Here is a 12238-nt window from a genome sequence, read left to right on the forward strand (position 1 = left end):
AATACCATGAATCCCTTTCCCCAAGGGGCACACCCGCTCAGGAGAGCTCCACACCTGAAAAGCCAATGAAGACACATCCATACAGTGCAAGCACTGCACTAACCCTATCACATCGAAACCCCCACCACAAAGTGCGTTGCAACGGCAAGGCAAGGGCCCCGTGCAACTCCACCCCAGCCTCCTCCCGTGAGCGCAAAATAGCAGACATCATCGACCCCCGGGACCCCCAATGGTCCCCCAATCCCACACCAAGTGTAGGACCCCCAATCCCACACCAAGACAGGATTACCTCACCCAGTTGGTATAATTATCTATGAATAACTACTATGGAAAATGTTTTTGTTTTTATAGTCAAATCAAAGATCAGCTATTTTATTTTTATTTTTAGCTTTCAGAAAAAGAAACCACATCAAACCTTTAAAGTTTTTTTTTATTCAATGTTAATAAAAAACTAAGCAAAAAAGCACATAGTTTGAGACCTAATGACAAAAAATAAGTGAACAAAAAATGTTTTTTTGTCCCTAAAGATTATTTGTGTTGCAGACATTCTAAGCAGATATTGCATTACAGCTGCAATCACTACAGCTAAAAGCATAGTCAATAAATTTGACTATGCTTATGTCAGACTCCCCAGCAGTTTTTCAAGCTCTTGTCAACAACGTGTTGAGAGATTTTTTGAATATTTTTGTATTTGTGTACCTGGACAACATTTAATTTTTTTCTGGAGTCTAGAGGAACACCGCCACCATGTGAGACAAGTTCTACAGCGTCTCCTTGAAAACAGACTGTTTGTTAAGATGGAAAAGTGCGACTTCCATCAGTCAACCATCAGTTTCCTGGGTTTTGTTCTGGAGGAGGGACAGGTTCGTGCCGACCCAGGAAAGGTCCGAGCAGTAATGGACTGGCCAGTACCTGACTCGAGGAAGAAGTTGCAGCAGTTCTTGGGGTTCGCCAACTTCTACCGAAGATTTATTAGGAATTACAGCCAGGTGGCGGCCCCATTGAATGCGCTAACTTCCACAAAGATGACCTTCAGCTGGGGTTCGGAGGCTGAGACCGCCTTCACCCGGCTGAAAAGACTGTTCTCCCAAGCACCTGTTCTGATCCATCCAGATTCTACAAAACAGTTTACCCTGGAAGTAGACGCCTCGGATACTGGGGTGGGAGCAGTGCTCTCCCAGCTTTCTGATCAGGATGGAAGGCTTCATCCATGCGCCTTTTTCTCCCGTCGATTGACCCCTGCTGAACGAAACTACCAGGTTGGAGACAGAGAGTTGCTGGCCATTAAGTTGGCCCTAGAGGAGTGGAGGCATTGGCTGGAGGGCGCTGAACATCCTGTGTTGGTCTGGACAGACCATAAAAATCTGTCATACATTCAGTCAGCTAAGCGTCTCAATGCACGTCAATCACGTTGGTCTCTTTTCTTTTCTCGATTTAATCTGTCTATTTCTTTTAGACCAGGTTCCAAGAACATCAAACCAGACGCTCTATCCCGCCAATTTGAACCTGAAGATACAGAGAAACATACCGAGTCTATCCTGCCGCCTAGCTGTACCGCGGGCTCTTTAACCTGGGAGATAGAGGACCTTGTGCGGCGAGCTCTCCCTGATGATCCTGGGCCAGGAACTGGACCTCCTGGCAGGACCTATGTTCCAGCATCAGTGCGATCCAGAGTGATTGGCTGGTTTCATTCGTCCAAGTTCTTCGCTCACCCTGGTGTCAGTAGGACTATTGCCGCAATCACCAGACGCTATTGGTGGCCGTCCCTTCCCAAAGACGTCAAGGAGTACGTGACGGCCTGCGCCACATGTGCTAGAAGTAAGTCTTCTAATCGACCCTCTGCAGGCTTACTTCAACCTCTCAGCATCCCTGGTCGACCCTGGTCCCATGTGGCCTTGGACTTCGTCACGGGTCTATCATTTTCTCACGGAATGACTGTTATTATGACCATTATTGACTGATTCTCCAAGGCCTGCCACCTGGTTCCACTCAGAAAGCTGCCATCGGCCCTCCAAACTGCTAAATTGATGGTCAAACATGTTTTTTGCCTACATGGCATCCCCTGTTGCCTGTTGTCCGACAGGGGCCCTCAGTTTACTTCCCGTGTCTGGAGACATTTCTGTGAAGCCCTAGGGGCGAAGGTGGCGCTAACTTCCAGTCATCATCCCCAAACTAACGGCCAGGTGAAGCGCCTTAACCAGGAGTTGGAGCTGGCCCTGCTGTGCGAGACGTCCACCTGCCCCACTGAATGGAGTGACCACTTGGGGTGGATCGAATACACCCACAACTCTCATGTCTCCTCAGCCACCGGTTATTCACCTTTTGAGGTTTCTTTGGGATACCAACCTCCGTTGTTCCCGTCGGAGGAGAAGGACATCACGGTTCCTACTGTACAACACCACATACGGAGATGTAAACGGGTTTGGAACGCCGCCAGCCAGGCGCTTCACCAGACAGCTGCCCGAAACAAGCGCTATGCAGACCGTCGAAGACTGCCTGCTCCTAGTTACCTCCCTGGTCAGAAGGTTTGGCTCGCCGCACGGGACATTCCACTCAAGTCCCTGTCCAGAAAGCTCTCTCCCAGGTTCATTGGACCCTATGTAATTGATTCTCTCATGGGTCCTGGATTTGTTCGCCTTCGTCTGCCTCCTAGTCTCCGTGTTCACCCTGTTTTTCACGTTTCTCAGTTGAAACCTGTTCAGACCAGCTTTTTGGGGAAAATTACAGCCCAGAAGGTCATTGGTGAGTTAAGAAAGGCACAATCACAGTAACAACACCCTGTAATACTGATAAAGTGCAGTGTGTTTTTGTACAGTAAATTAAAGCTACTGACCTTTCAAGCACACACAGCAATGTTTTTTTAAACTTTACAGTAGAAGCACGGGACTCATTGGTACATCAACAAAAAATCCTGTTTGGCACATAGGTAGCTCTTCTCTCTATAAACATATCACTGTTACCTGTTTTACTATAACTTGTGACCAGATCTAGTATTTTAGTTATTATGTTGACATCTATGTTTCTATTAAACTATCTTGCATTGAGTATCGGTTTTCTAATACGGAGTGGCCTCAATACAAGCCTTTACCAAAGTTCTGCAGTCAGTTTCGCTGTGTATTTTTGAAATCACTGTCCCTTCTAATAGTATCTTACCGCAGTATAGTTACATATTCCCCATCATCATCCATAGTTGTGTTTAGGAACCAAAGCGTCTCTCTAAGCAGCAGAACTTGACCGGTCTCATTTGTTATCTCTTGTCCAGTCTTTGTGCTGTACCAGGTGATGTTGAATGGGACAGTAGTGAAGTTAAAGACATCTGGAGACAGCAGGGTGCTATTCAGCATTGCCACCTCTCCGGGGACAGAGAACACTCTTTCAAACTGGAGCTCGTAGTTGGTGCAGTTCTCTGTAACACATATGCATTAAAGAGAACGATGATATCTTCAGTTGTTCAATGCTCAGCTTTCAGTCAATCCTAGTACCTATATTGCGTTGCATATCAAGCCTCATCTGTTCAGCAGGAAGCTCATGCAGTTAGCTGAAATGTGTGATGTCAGTTCTGAATAGTTTTGGATTAAATCCGAATGAATAGCTCTGAATGGCCGTGTCCCAGTTGCTCAAATCTTAATTTTTAAGACCTACTTGTTTTAAACACATTTGCCATTCTTAGTGTGCAAGATAGCACATTGACCCTTTGTGTCCCAACTTGAATCTGATACAGAATCTTTGGAGAAGGCAAAAGATTAGGGTGATGGTAAGTAGATCTTCCAACCTCAAAGATGAACCCCCAAAGATAAATCAACAAAATACCAGGAGAAAAGGGGCAAAAAGCTGATTTGATTTGATTTATGTAATGCCGATTAAGATTTGTCTATAAATTATTGAGAAGGGTGCAAATAGTTTTTTGACATACCAAGTTTCAATAAAATGTAAGAGAGTTTTTTTTTTTTTAAACAAACACTAACTGATACATTTTTTTATTGGCTTTCGAGAGACCGATGTGTAATGTTGCATTTTTGTCCACAAGGAGGCAGTGAAATGCTTGCATAGGAGTAGTGGATGCTGTTGAATAAGCATAAATATGGAATGTAATACTTGTAATTTAAAATTGTATAACGCCAGAACCCTATTTGTGTGTATGTCTTTTTTTGTAGCTCATACATATCAGGTTAGAAAACAAGACAAACCTTTGTGTAGAAACTCAGCCTTTGCCAGTCTTGCACAGATCCCTGAAATCCAGAGGAACAACAGAAGGCTTTCCAGTGATGATCTCAGGCCCATTGCTGAAAATAAATTGAAACATATGTAACGGAATTTATCAAATGGATTGAAGCAGCTATCTAAATATGATAGCTAATAACTTTCAGTTAATATTAGAAAGAAATATACATTGTAAATCCTTTCATAACACGTGTTTCTCTTCCTCTCTCTATTCCTTCCTTCTCTATTCTCCCGCCCTCCCCTCACCTCTATTCCTTAACCACAGATGACCAGTGTTCCGGTACTGGATGAGTAGCAGCAGAAACCACTGACAAAATGCTGCTTACAGAGAAACAGCTTTCATCAAGAAAGGGCTTTCCTCAATGTCTCAGACTGCATACCTGAAATGAGCCAATGTGAACCTATTTCACCAGTTTTTTATACAAAACATTCACAATACCTGCATTTTTTTAAATATATTTGATGTTGCTCATGAGTTTAGTCTTGCACACTATATTGCCAAAAGTACTGGGTCACACCACCAAATCGATTAATTCTGGCGTTCCAATAACTTCCATGGCTGGACCTTATAGATCAAGAATAGAATGTCATCAAAGCTCATGTACATATAAAAGTAGACAGACAATTACTTTTGGCAATATAGTTATTTGTTGTAACTTGAGAGCTTTCTAACCTCTGATGCAAAACTTTAAATGTCAGTGAGTCACGACTAAAAATAAAGGTCAATAAGTGTCATTTTTGGTGGGTTTGTCCTTAAGGTTATAATGATTTTTTTCAAGCACCTTCTGCTTCTATTTGCTTAATCAAATCCAACAGTGTAAATATTAGAATAAGTTCATGTAAGCAGTTTCCTAAACACATTAATCCATTCATTTCCTGTTGGTAAATATTTGCCAGTTTTGCTTTGGTAATTCGACTTGGCAAGAGGGTGAAAGCATGTTCGTAGTTAAAAAGGCAGGTACATAGTGTGTTTTCTTTTTGAATCACGGTTAAAAAATGTAAAGTGATACATTTTCTCCTTTAATGCAAAAAACACAATTTTATAGGAACATTTCCTCTGGCTGTTACACAAGTCCTACGTACTAATTTGCACTGTTTTGACAGGATTACCTTCCTTTAACTTCTTCTATTATAGACAATCATGAACTAAACATCACAAATATGTCAGTCCATAGATGCTGTGTGCTAGTCCAGAGCTGCCTTTCATCCTTCTGAAAAGTACGTTTATGTTTTGCTGAATGCGCAACAATGACGTTTTTTACAGTATTTGATTGATATCAGGAAAACGTTTGATAATTAATTAAATGTGGAAGACAGTTTGTTACGGATGAGAAGCTGTGTGGCCCACTGCAGAACAGGCAGCCAGCTGACTGAAGTGACAGAATAAGGATGCACAAAATGCAATGTCGTTGCAGACACAGGCTGCACAATAGACCTGTTAGCTAAGCGTTACTTCCTGCATACCTAAATTAAACAATACCTGTTTTTTTGTTTTTGTTTTGTTTGTTTGTTTTTTTTACTTATAATGTTAATCCACTGCATAATAGCATAGATTGTTTACACCCATCAGGCTGGACGTGCGCATGGGATGACAGCTAAAATCCTGCTGTACATACAACAAAGACTTGAATTCGCTGCATATGCTCTGCGTCCTTTAATCTGTAGCGCACCTCAGGGCTAAAACTCAAATTAGTAATGGATTATCGCCATTAATCAGCTGTACTGGCTGATCAATGGATTTTCGCCATTGATCAGCCAGTACAGCTGCTGGTACATGGAATTACATTGACTTTTTTGGTCACCTAGAGATGTGACAGGTGTTACTCCCCTCCCAGTCCAGTTTGATCTCAAACTTCTGAAGAAAGATACAACTTCATTACTAATCTTCTGGACAAGAGGAACATAATTTAATAATATAAATAGACAAATACATAATTTGTTATTTACACCAGAGGTTCTCCGATGGATCATTATTTTATCTAACCACATCTTTCCCAACATGCATTCACAGTGACTTTAATGTTGATAACAGTGCAGCACAACTTGACAAAGTGTTTCAGGAACATTTGCAGTCCTGTATAATAACATGCCTTTCGTGACTGTTTAAATTCGTCCGTCCGTCGTCTTCCGCTTATCCAGGACCGGGTCGCGGGGGCAGCAGACTCAGCAGAGACGCCCAGACGTCCCTCTCTCCAGACACCTCCTCCAGCTCCTCCAGGGGGAGCCCAAGGCGTTCCCAGGCCAGCCGAGAGACATAGTCCCTCCAGCGTGTCCTGGGCCGTCCCCTGGGCCTCCTCCCGGTTGGACGTGCCTGGAACACCTCCCGAGGAAGGCGTCCAGGAGGCATCCGGTATAGATGCCCGAGCCACCTCAACTGGCTCCTCTCGATGTGGAGGAGCAGCGGCTCTACTCCGAGCTCCTCGCGGATGGCCGAGCTCCTCACCCTATCTCTAAGGGAGTGCCCGGCCACCCTACGGATACGCTTGTATCCGTGATCTTGTTCTTTCGGTCATGACCCAAAGTTCATGGCCATAGGTGAGGGTAGGAACGTAGACCGACCAGTAAATTGAGAGCTTTGCTTTTCGGCTCAGCTCTCTCTTCACCACAATGGACCGGCACAGCGCCCCCATTACTGTGGCAGCCGCACCGATCCTTCTGTCGATCTCCCGCTCCATTCTTCCCTCACTCGTGAACAAGACCCCGAGATACTTAAACTCCTCCACTTGAGGCAGGAACTCCCCTCCAACCTGAAGAGGACAAGCCACCCTTTTCCGGTCGAGTACCATGGCCTCGGACTTGGAGGAGCTGATCCTCATCCCAGCCGCTTCACACTCGGCTGCGAACCGCCACAGCGCATGCTGTAGGTCTTGGCTAGAGGGGGCCAGCAGGACCACGTCATCCGCAAAAAGAAGAGACGAAATCCACTGGTCCCCAAACCAGACCCCCTCCGGCCCTTGGCTGCGTCTAGAAATCCTGTCCATAAAAGTTATGAACAGGACCGGCGACAAAGGGCAGCCCTGCCGGAGTCCAACATGCACTGGGAACAGGTCCGACTTAGTGCCGGCAATGCGGACCAAACTCCTGCTCCGCTCGTACAGGGACCGGATGGCCCCTAATAAAGGGCACCCGATTCCATACTCCTGGAGCACCCCCCACAGGGCCTCACGAGGGACACAGTCGAATGCCTTCTCCAGGTCCACAAAACACATGTGAACCGGTAGGGCAAACTCCCATGAACCCTCGAGCACCCTGTAGAGGGTATAGAGCTGGTCCAGTGTTCCACGGCCGGGACGAAAACCACACTGTTCCTCCTGAAGCCGAGGTTCGACTATCGGTCGGACTCTCCTCTCCAATACCCTGGCGTAGGCCTTACCAGGGAGGCTGAGGAGTGTGATCCCCCTGTAGTTGGAACACACCCTCCGGTCCCCCTTCTTATAAAGGGGGACCACCACCCCAGTCTGCCAGTCCAGAGGCACTGTCCCCGACCGCCACGCAATGTTGAAGAGGCGTGTCAACCATGACAGCCCTACAACATCCAGACACTTGAGGTACTCAGAGCGGATCTCATCCACCCCCGAAGCCTTGCCACCGCGGAGCTTTTTAACCACCTTGGTGACTTCAGCCTGGGTGATGAAAGAGTCCAACCCCGAGTCCCCAGCCTCTGTTTCCACCACGGAATGCGTGATGGCAGGATTGAGGAGATCCTCGAAGTACGCCTTTCACCGCCCGATAATGTCCTCAGTCGAGGTCAGCAGTCTCCCGCCCCCACTATAAACAGTGTTGGCAAAGCACTGCTTCCCCCTCCTGAGGCGCCGGACGGTTTGCCAGAATCGCTTCGAGGCCAACCGGTAGTCCTTCTCCATGGCCTCACCGAACTCTTCCCAGGCCCGAGTTTTTGCCTCTGCCACAGCCCGGGCCGCAGCACGCTTGGCCTCACGGTACCCGTCAGCCGCCTCAGGAGTCCCACAAGCCAACCACAGCCGATAGGACTCCTTCTTCAGCTTAACAGCATCCCTTACTGCCGGTGTCCACCACCGGGTTCTGGGATTGCCGCCACGACAGGCACCGCAGACCTTACGGCCGCAGCTATGGGCAGCAGCATCGACAATAGATGCAGAGAACATGGTCCACTCGGACTCTATGTCTCCAACATCCCCCGGGATCTGGTCGAAGCTCTCCCGGAGGTGGGAGTTGAATACATCCCTGGCCGAGGGCTCCGCCAGGCGTTCCCAGCAGACCCTCACTATGCGCTTGGGCCTGCCAAGTCTGTCTGGCTTTCTCCTCCTCCAGCGGATCCAACTCACCACCAGGTGATGATCAGTGGACAGCTCAGCCCCTCTCTTCACCTGAGTGTCCAAAACATGCGGCCGAAGGTCTGATGATACGACAACAAAGTCGATCATCGACCTCCTGCCTAGGGTGTCCTGGTGCCAAGTGCACCGATGGACAGACACCCTTATGTTTGAACATGGTGTTCGTTATGGACAATCCATGACTAGCACAGAAGTCCAATAACAAAACACCACTCGGATTCAGATCGGGGAGGCCATTCCACCCAATCACGCCTCTCCAGGTGTCACTGTCGTTCCCCACGTGGGCGTTGAAGTCCCCCAGCAGAATAATGGAGTCCCCGGGAGGGGCACTATCCAGCACCCCCGACAGGGACGCCAAGAAGGCAGGGTACTCTGCACTACCACTCGGCCCGTAGGCTGAAATGATAGTCAGAGACCTCTCCCCAACCCGAAGGCGCAGGGATACAACCCTCTCATCCACTGGGGTAAACCCCAACACGAGACGGCTGAGCTGGGGGGCAACAAGCAAACCCACACCAGCCCGCCGCCTCTCCCCGTGGGCCACTCCAGAGTAGAAGAGAGTCCAACCCCTCTCAAGGAGATGGGTTCCAGAGCCCACGCTGTGCGTGGAGGCGAGTCCGACTATTTCTAGTCGATATCTCTCAACCTCCCGCACAAGCTCAGGCTCCTTCCCCCCCAGCGAGGTGACATTCCACGTCCGTAAAGCCAGCCTAAGCATCCGGGGATCGGGCCGCTGAGGTCTCCACCTTCGACTGTTTAAATTCTTCATTGTAATTTTATGACAATATTATAGAGATCGACTGATCTTGAATATCATGATAATTCTGAAGGAGATGTGTGTAATACAAAGATTCCTGAAGCCCCCTAATAAAAAATACCTCAAAAGATATGAAATATGTTATTTTAATCATAGTTTTGCATGACACAGAAAGGTACCAGCAGATAGAAGGAAAATGCAAAATGTGGTCAGGGTGATGAGAAACAATCAAGCTGGAGTGTTTACAAAAAAACCAAACACAAAACAAAACAGTTGGTCATTTTCTATACTGCTTCTTCCATAGGGGGTCAAGGGGAAGCTGGTGCCTATCTCTAGCAGTCTATGGGCAGGAGGCGGGGTACATCCTGGACAGCTCACCAGTCCATCACAGGGGAACACACAAACAACCACGCACACACTCATTCACACCCCTAAGGGCAATTTAGAGAGACCAATTAACCTAACAGACATGTCTTTGGACTGTGGGAGGAAGCCGGAGTACCCGGAGAGAAGCCACGCATGCACAGGGAAAACATGCAAACTCCACTCTCAGCCAGGAGTAAAACCCAATACCTTGTTGCTGCAAGGCAAGTGTGCTACCAACTGTGCCACCATGCAGCGCAAAACAAAACATTGAAGCATAAAACTGTGTAGAGCTTCTGTGGGGAGAGTACACTGGGGAAATGAATTTAACCACAATGCTCACAGTGATCACATTTTAGGAGAGTCCACAGATAAAAAGACACAGATGGAAACACGTGTGCAGCTGTAGGTGGACTGGTGGTTAAGCAGTGCTACAGGTAATGTGAATGCTGTACTTTCTGTGGTTTCAGACTCATGTTTTTAATTTAATTAAAATTTTACTCCTTCTGAAATGATATCTCGAATCTAAAAGAGATCATGAACAATAACAGTTGTTGTTACAAAGGGCAAACTGTGGCACACACTAGCAACGTGGACTTGAAAGGTGGGAGCTAGGGTCTATCTCATCAGTAAATGTTGAGTGGTGGATTTCCCCCTGGAAAGGTACAAGGCTAATATACAAACAACCATGCATGCTCACACTGACATTTTATGCCAATTCACACCCACAAATTAACCTGATGTGCATTTTTTTGTTTGTGGGAGGAAACTAAACACCAGTGGAAAATCCACGCATATACGGGGAAAACGTGCTGATCTCAGTCAAAAGGTTTTGACCTAGTTTTTTTTTTTTTTCTTTGTTCTGAGACCAAGTTGGATTATGTGCATACAGAATACAGAAGAAACATTCTAGAAATAAAGAAGAATGTAAAAGAAACCATATATGGAACATTTTAATTGAAACAAAGTACAAGAGGGAAATTAACAATGTCCATTTCTCAAACTCAGAAATTTATCCTGGTGTAACAGATTTCAAACCTCAGGCTTTCTGATTAGACCTGGATGTTTTTCTTTTTCCCCAGATTTGGAGTGACTTTTCTGTAATCTTATCAAATGGTTTAGGGACTGAAACCATTGTATCACATCACTGCTAAACCTCGGGCTCTGATTGTTTCCCTTAATACAGTATGGAATGGATGCTCCATGTTTCCTACACCTTCAGAAGTTGGCTAACTCCAACAAACTCATGTTTGAAGGATGCCTTTGTCATTCCTGGCTGTAGAAAAGATCTCTTTAACACCTGGAGACTCTTCTGCTTAGTTTTCCCTTAAATGAAATTCCATTATTCAATATTTTACCAACGTAGTGTACAGATAACATGCTTACTTAGACTCAACTGCCACTGAAGAAAAGCCAGGTTGGATCCCTGATGCCTTCAAAATGCCCTTAATTTTTTAATGCATAGATTCAACAAGGTGTCAGAGGTATTCATTAAAGATTTTGTTCCATATCTAGATCTCAGTCTCCTTGGCAGTGAAAGTCTGTTTTGACCATTCCTGTAAAGAGCACAAGTGTTGTGACTTCAGTCCGGTCTATTATTTATAGGTACTTACAAGAGTCCACTATCTCAGTATCACTTCCCTGAATGTTCACCAGTGTTGATGTGGTGGTTGCACCAGTGGAAATCCACCACGAGCTCTGTGATTTTCTCCATGTTGACCATGAGATGGTTCTGTTGGCACCAGTTCACAAAGTACTGCGTTCTCTGTTATCAGAGAACTTCTGAAGATGGCAGCCAGAGGAGTTGATGTAGAAGTCTGCAGTGTAAAGAGTGAGTGGAAAAGGTTCCAGCACAGTTCCCTGCAGAGCCCCCGTACTGCAGGCCAGCCTTTCAGAGACACAGCTCCATGTCCTCACATGCTGTGGGCGGCCAGGTGGTGAGGGACAAGCTCCAGCTCCAGGAGAATGGAGTACAGGGAGATTTTACTAAAGTCACCAGACATCAGAAAAAGGGCCTGGGAGTGCTGTTTGGAGTCTGGTGGTAAATAACACTGTAAATAACATTGCAGGCTGCTGCAGCTGAGGGGAGCACATACATCATTTATCGCAATAACATGTTTTAACTCCCATGGTAGATAATGCAGCCTCATGCTAACAGCTAGCAGCTCAATGTCCCCACTACAGAGTCTCTTTGATGGTGAAAAAGCCCTGAATTGCACCTAGGACATGTTTTCCCAGTTTCACGTGCTGCTTCCTGTCTGTCAGGAAGTCTGTGATCTACCTGCATGTGGTGTCAGGCACTCTCAGCTGGGAAAGCCTGTCCTGCAGCAGGGCCGGGATGATGGTGTTGAAAGCAGAGCTGAAATCCACAAACAGAATCCTGGCGTTGGTTCCTGGGGAGTCCAGGTGTTGCAGGATCTAGTGAAGAGCCATTTTATTGCATCATCAACAGACCTGTTGGCTCTGTAGGAAAACTGCAGGGGATTCAGAAATGGTTCTGTGAAGGACATAGGATGGGTCAATGAAGGATGCTTCAAAGCAGGCTTGCAGATGGCATCTCTCTAGCGAGATGTTAAAAATGTTT

At 46.4% G+C, this 12238-nt stretch overlaps 1 protein-coding gene across 8 annotated transcripts in view; it reads right to left on the bottom strand.

Annotated features, from left to right (window-relative positions):
- LOC124871071 (interleukin-1 receptor type 1-like) overlaps positions 1 to 12238 on the bottom strand; it is a 52712-nt gene that overhangs the window by 13448 nt on the left and 27026 nt on the right. For 7 of the 8 annotated variants that reach the window (XM_047370054.1, XM_047370052.1, XM_047370053.1 and 4 more), the window contains 2 exons: positions 4188 to 4283; positions 3154 to 3406 (listed from right to left, as the gene is read on the bottom strand). In XM_047370054.1, coding sequence (XP_047226010.1) covers positions 3154 to 3406; positions 4188 to 4281 — 347 coding nt within the window. In that variant the 5' untranslated portion in view covers positions 4282 to 4283. Of the gene's footprint in view, positions 1 to 3153; positions 3407 to 4187; positions 4284 to 4467; positions 4602 to 12238 lie in introns of those variants that run through there. The other variant, XM_047370058.1, reaches the window with a different exon arrangement.

Source organism: Girardinichthys multiradiatus, chromosome 7, assembly GCF_021462225.1.
Source record: "Girardinichthys multiradiatus isolate DD_20200921_A chromosome 7, DD_fGirMul_XY1, whole genome shotgun sequence".
NCBI lineage: Eukaryota > Metazoa > Chordata > Actinopteri > Cyprinodontiformes > Goodeidae > Girardinichthys > Girardinichthys multiradiatus.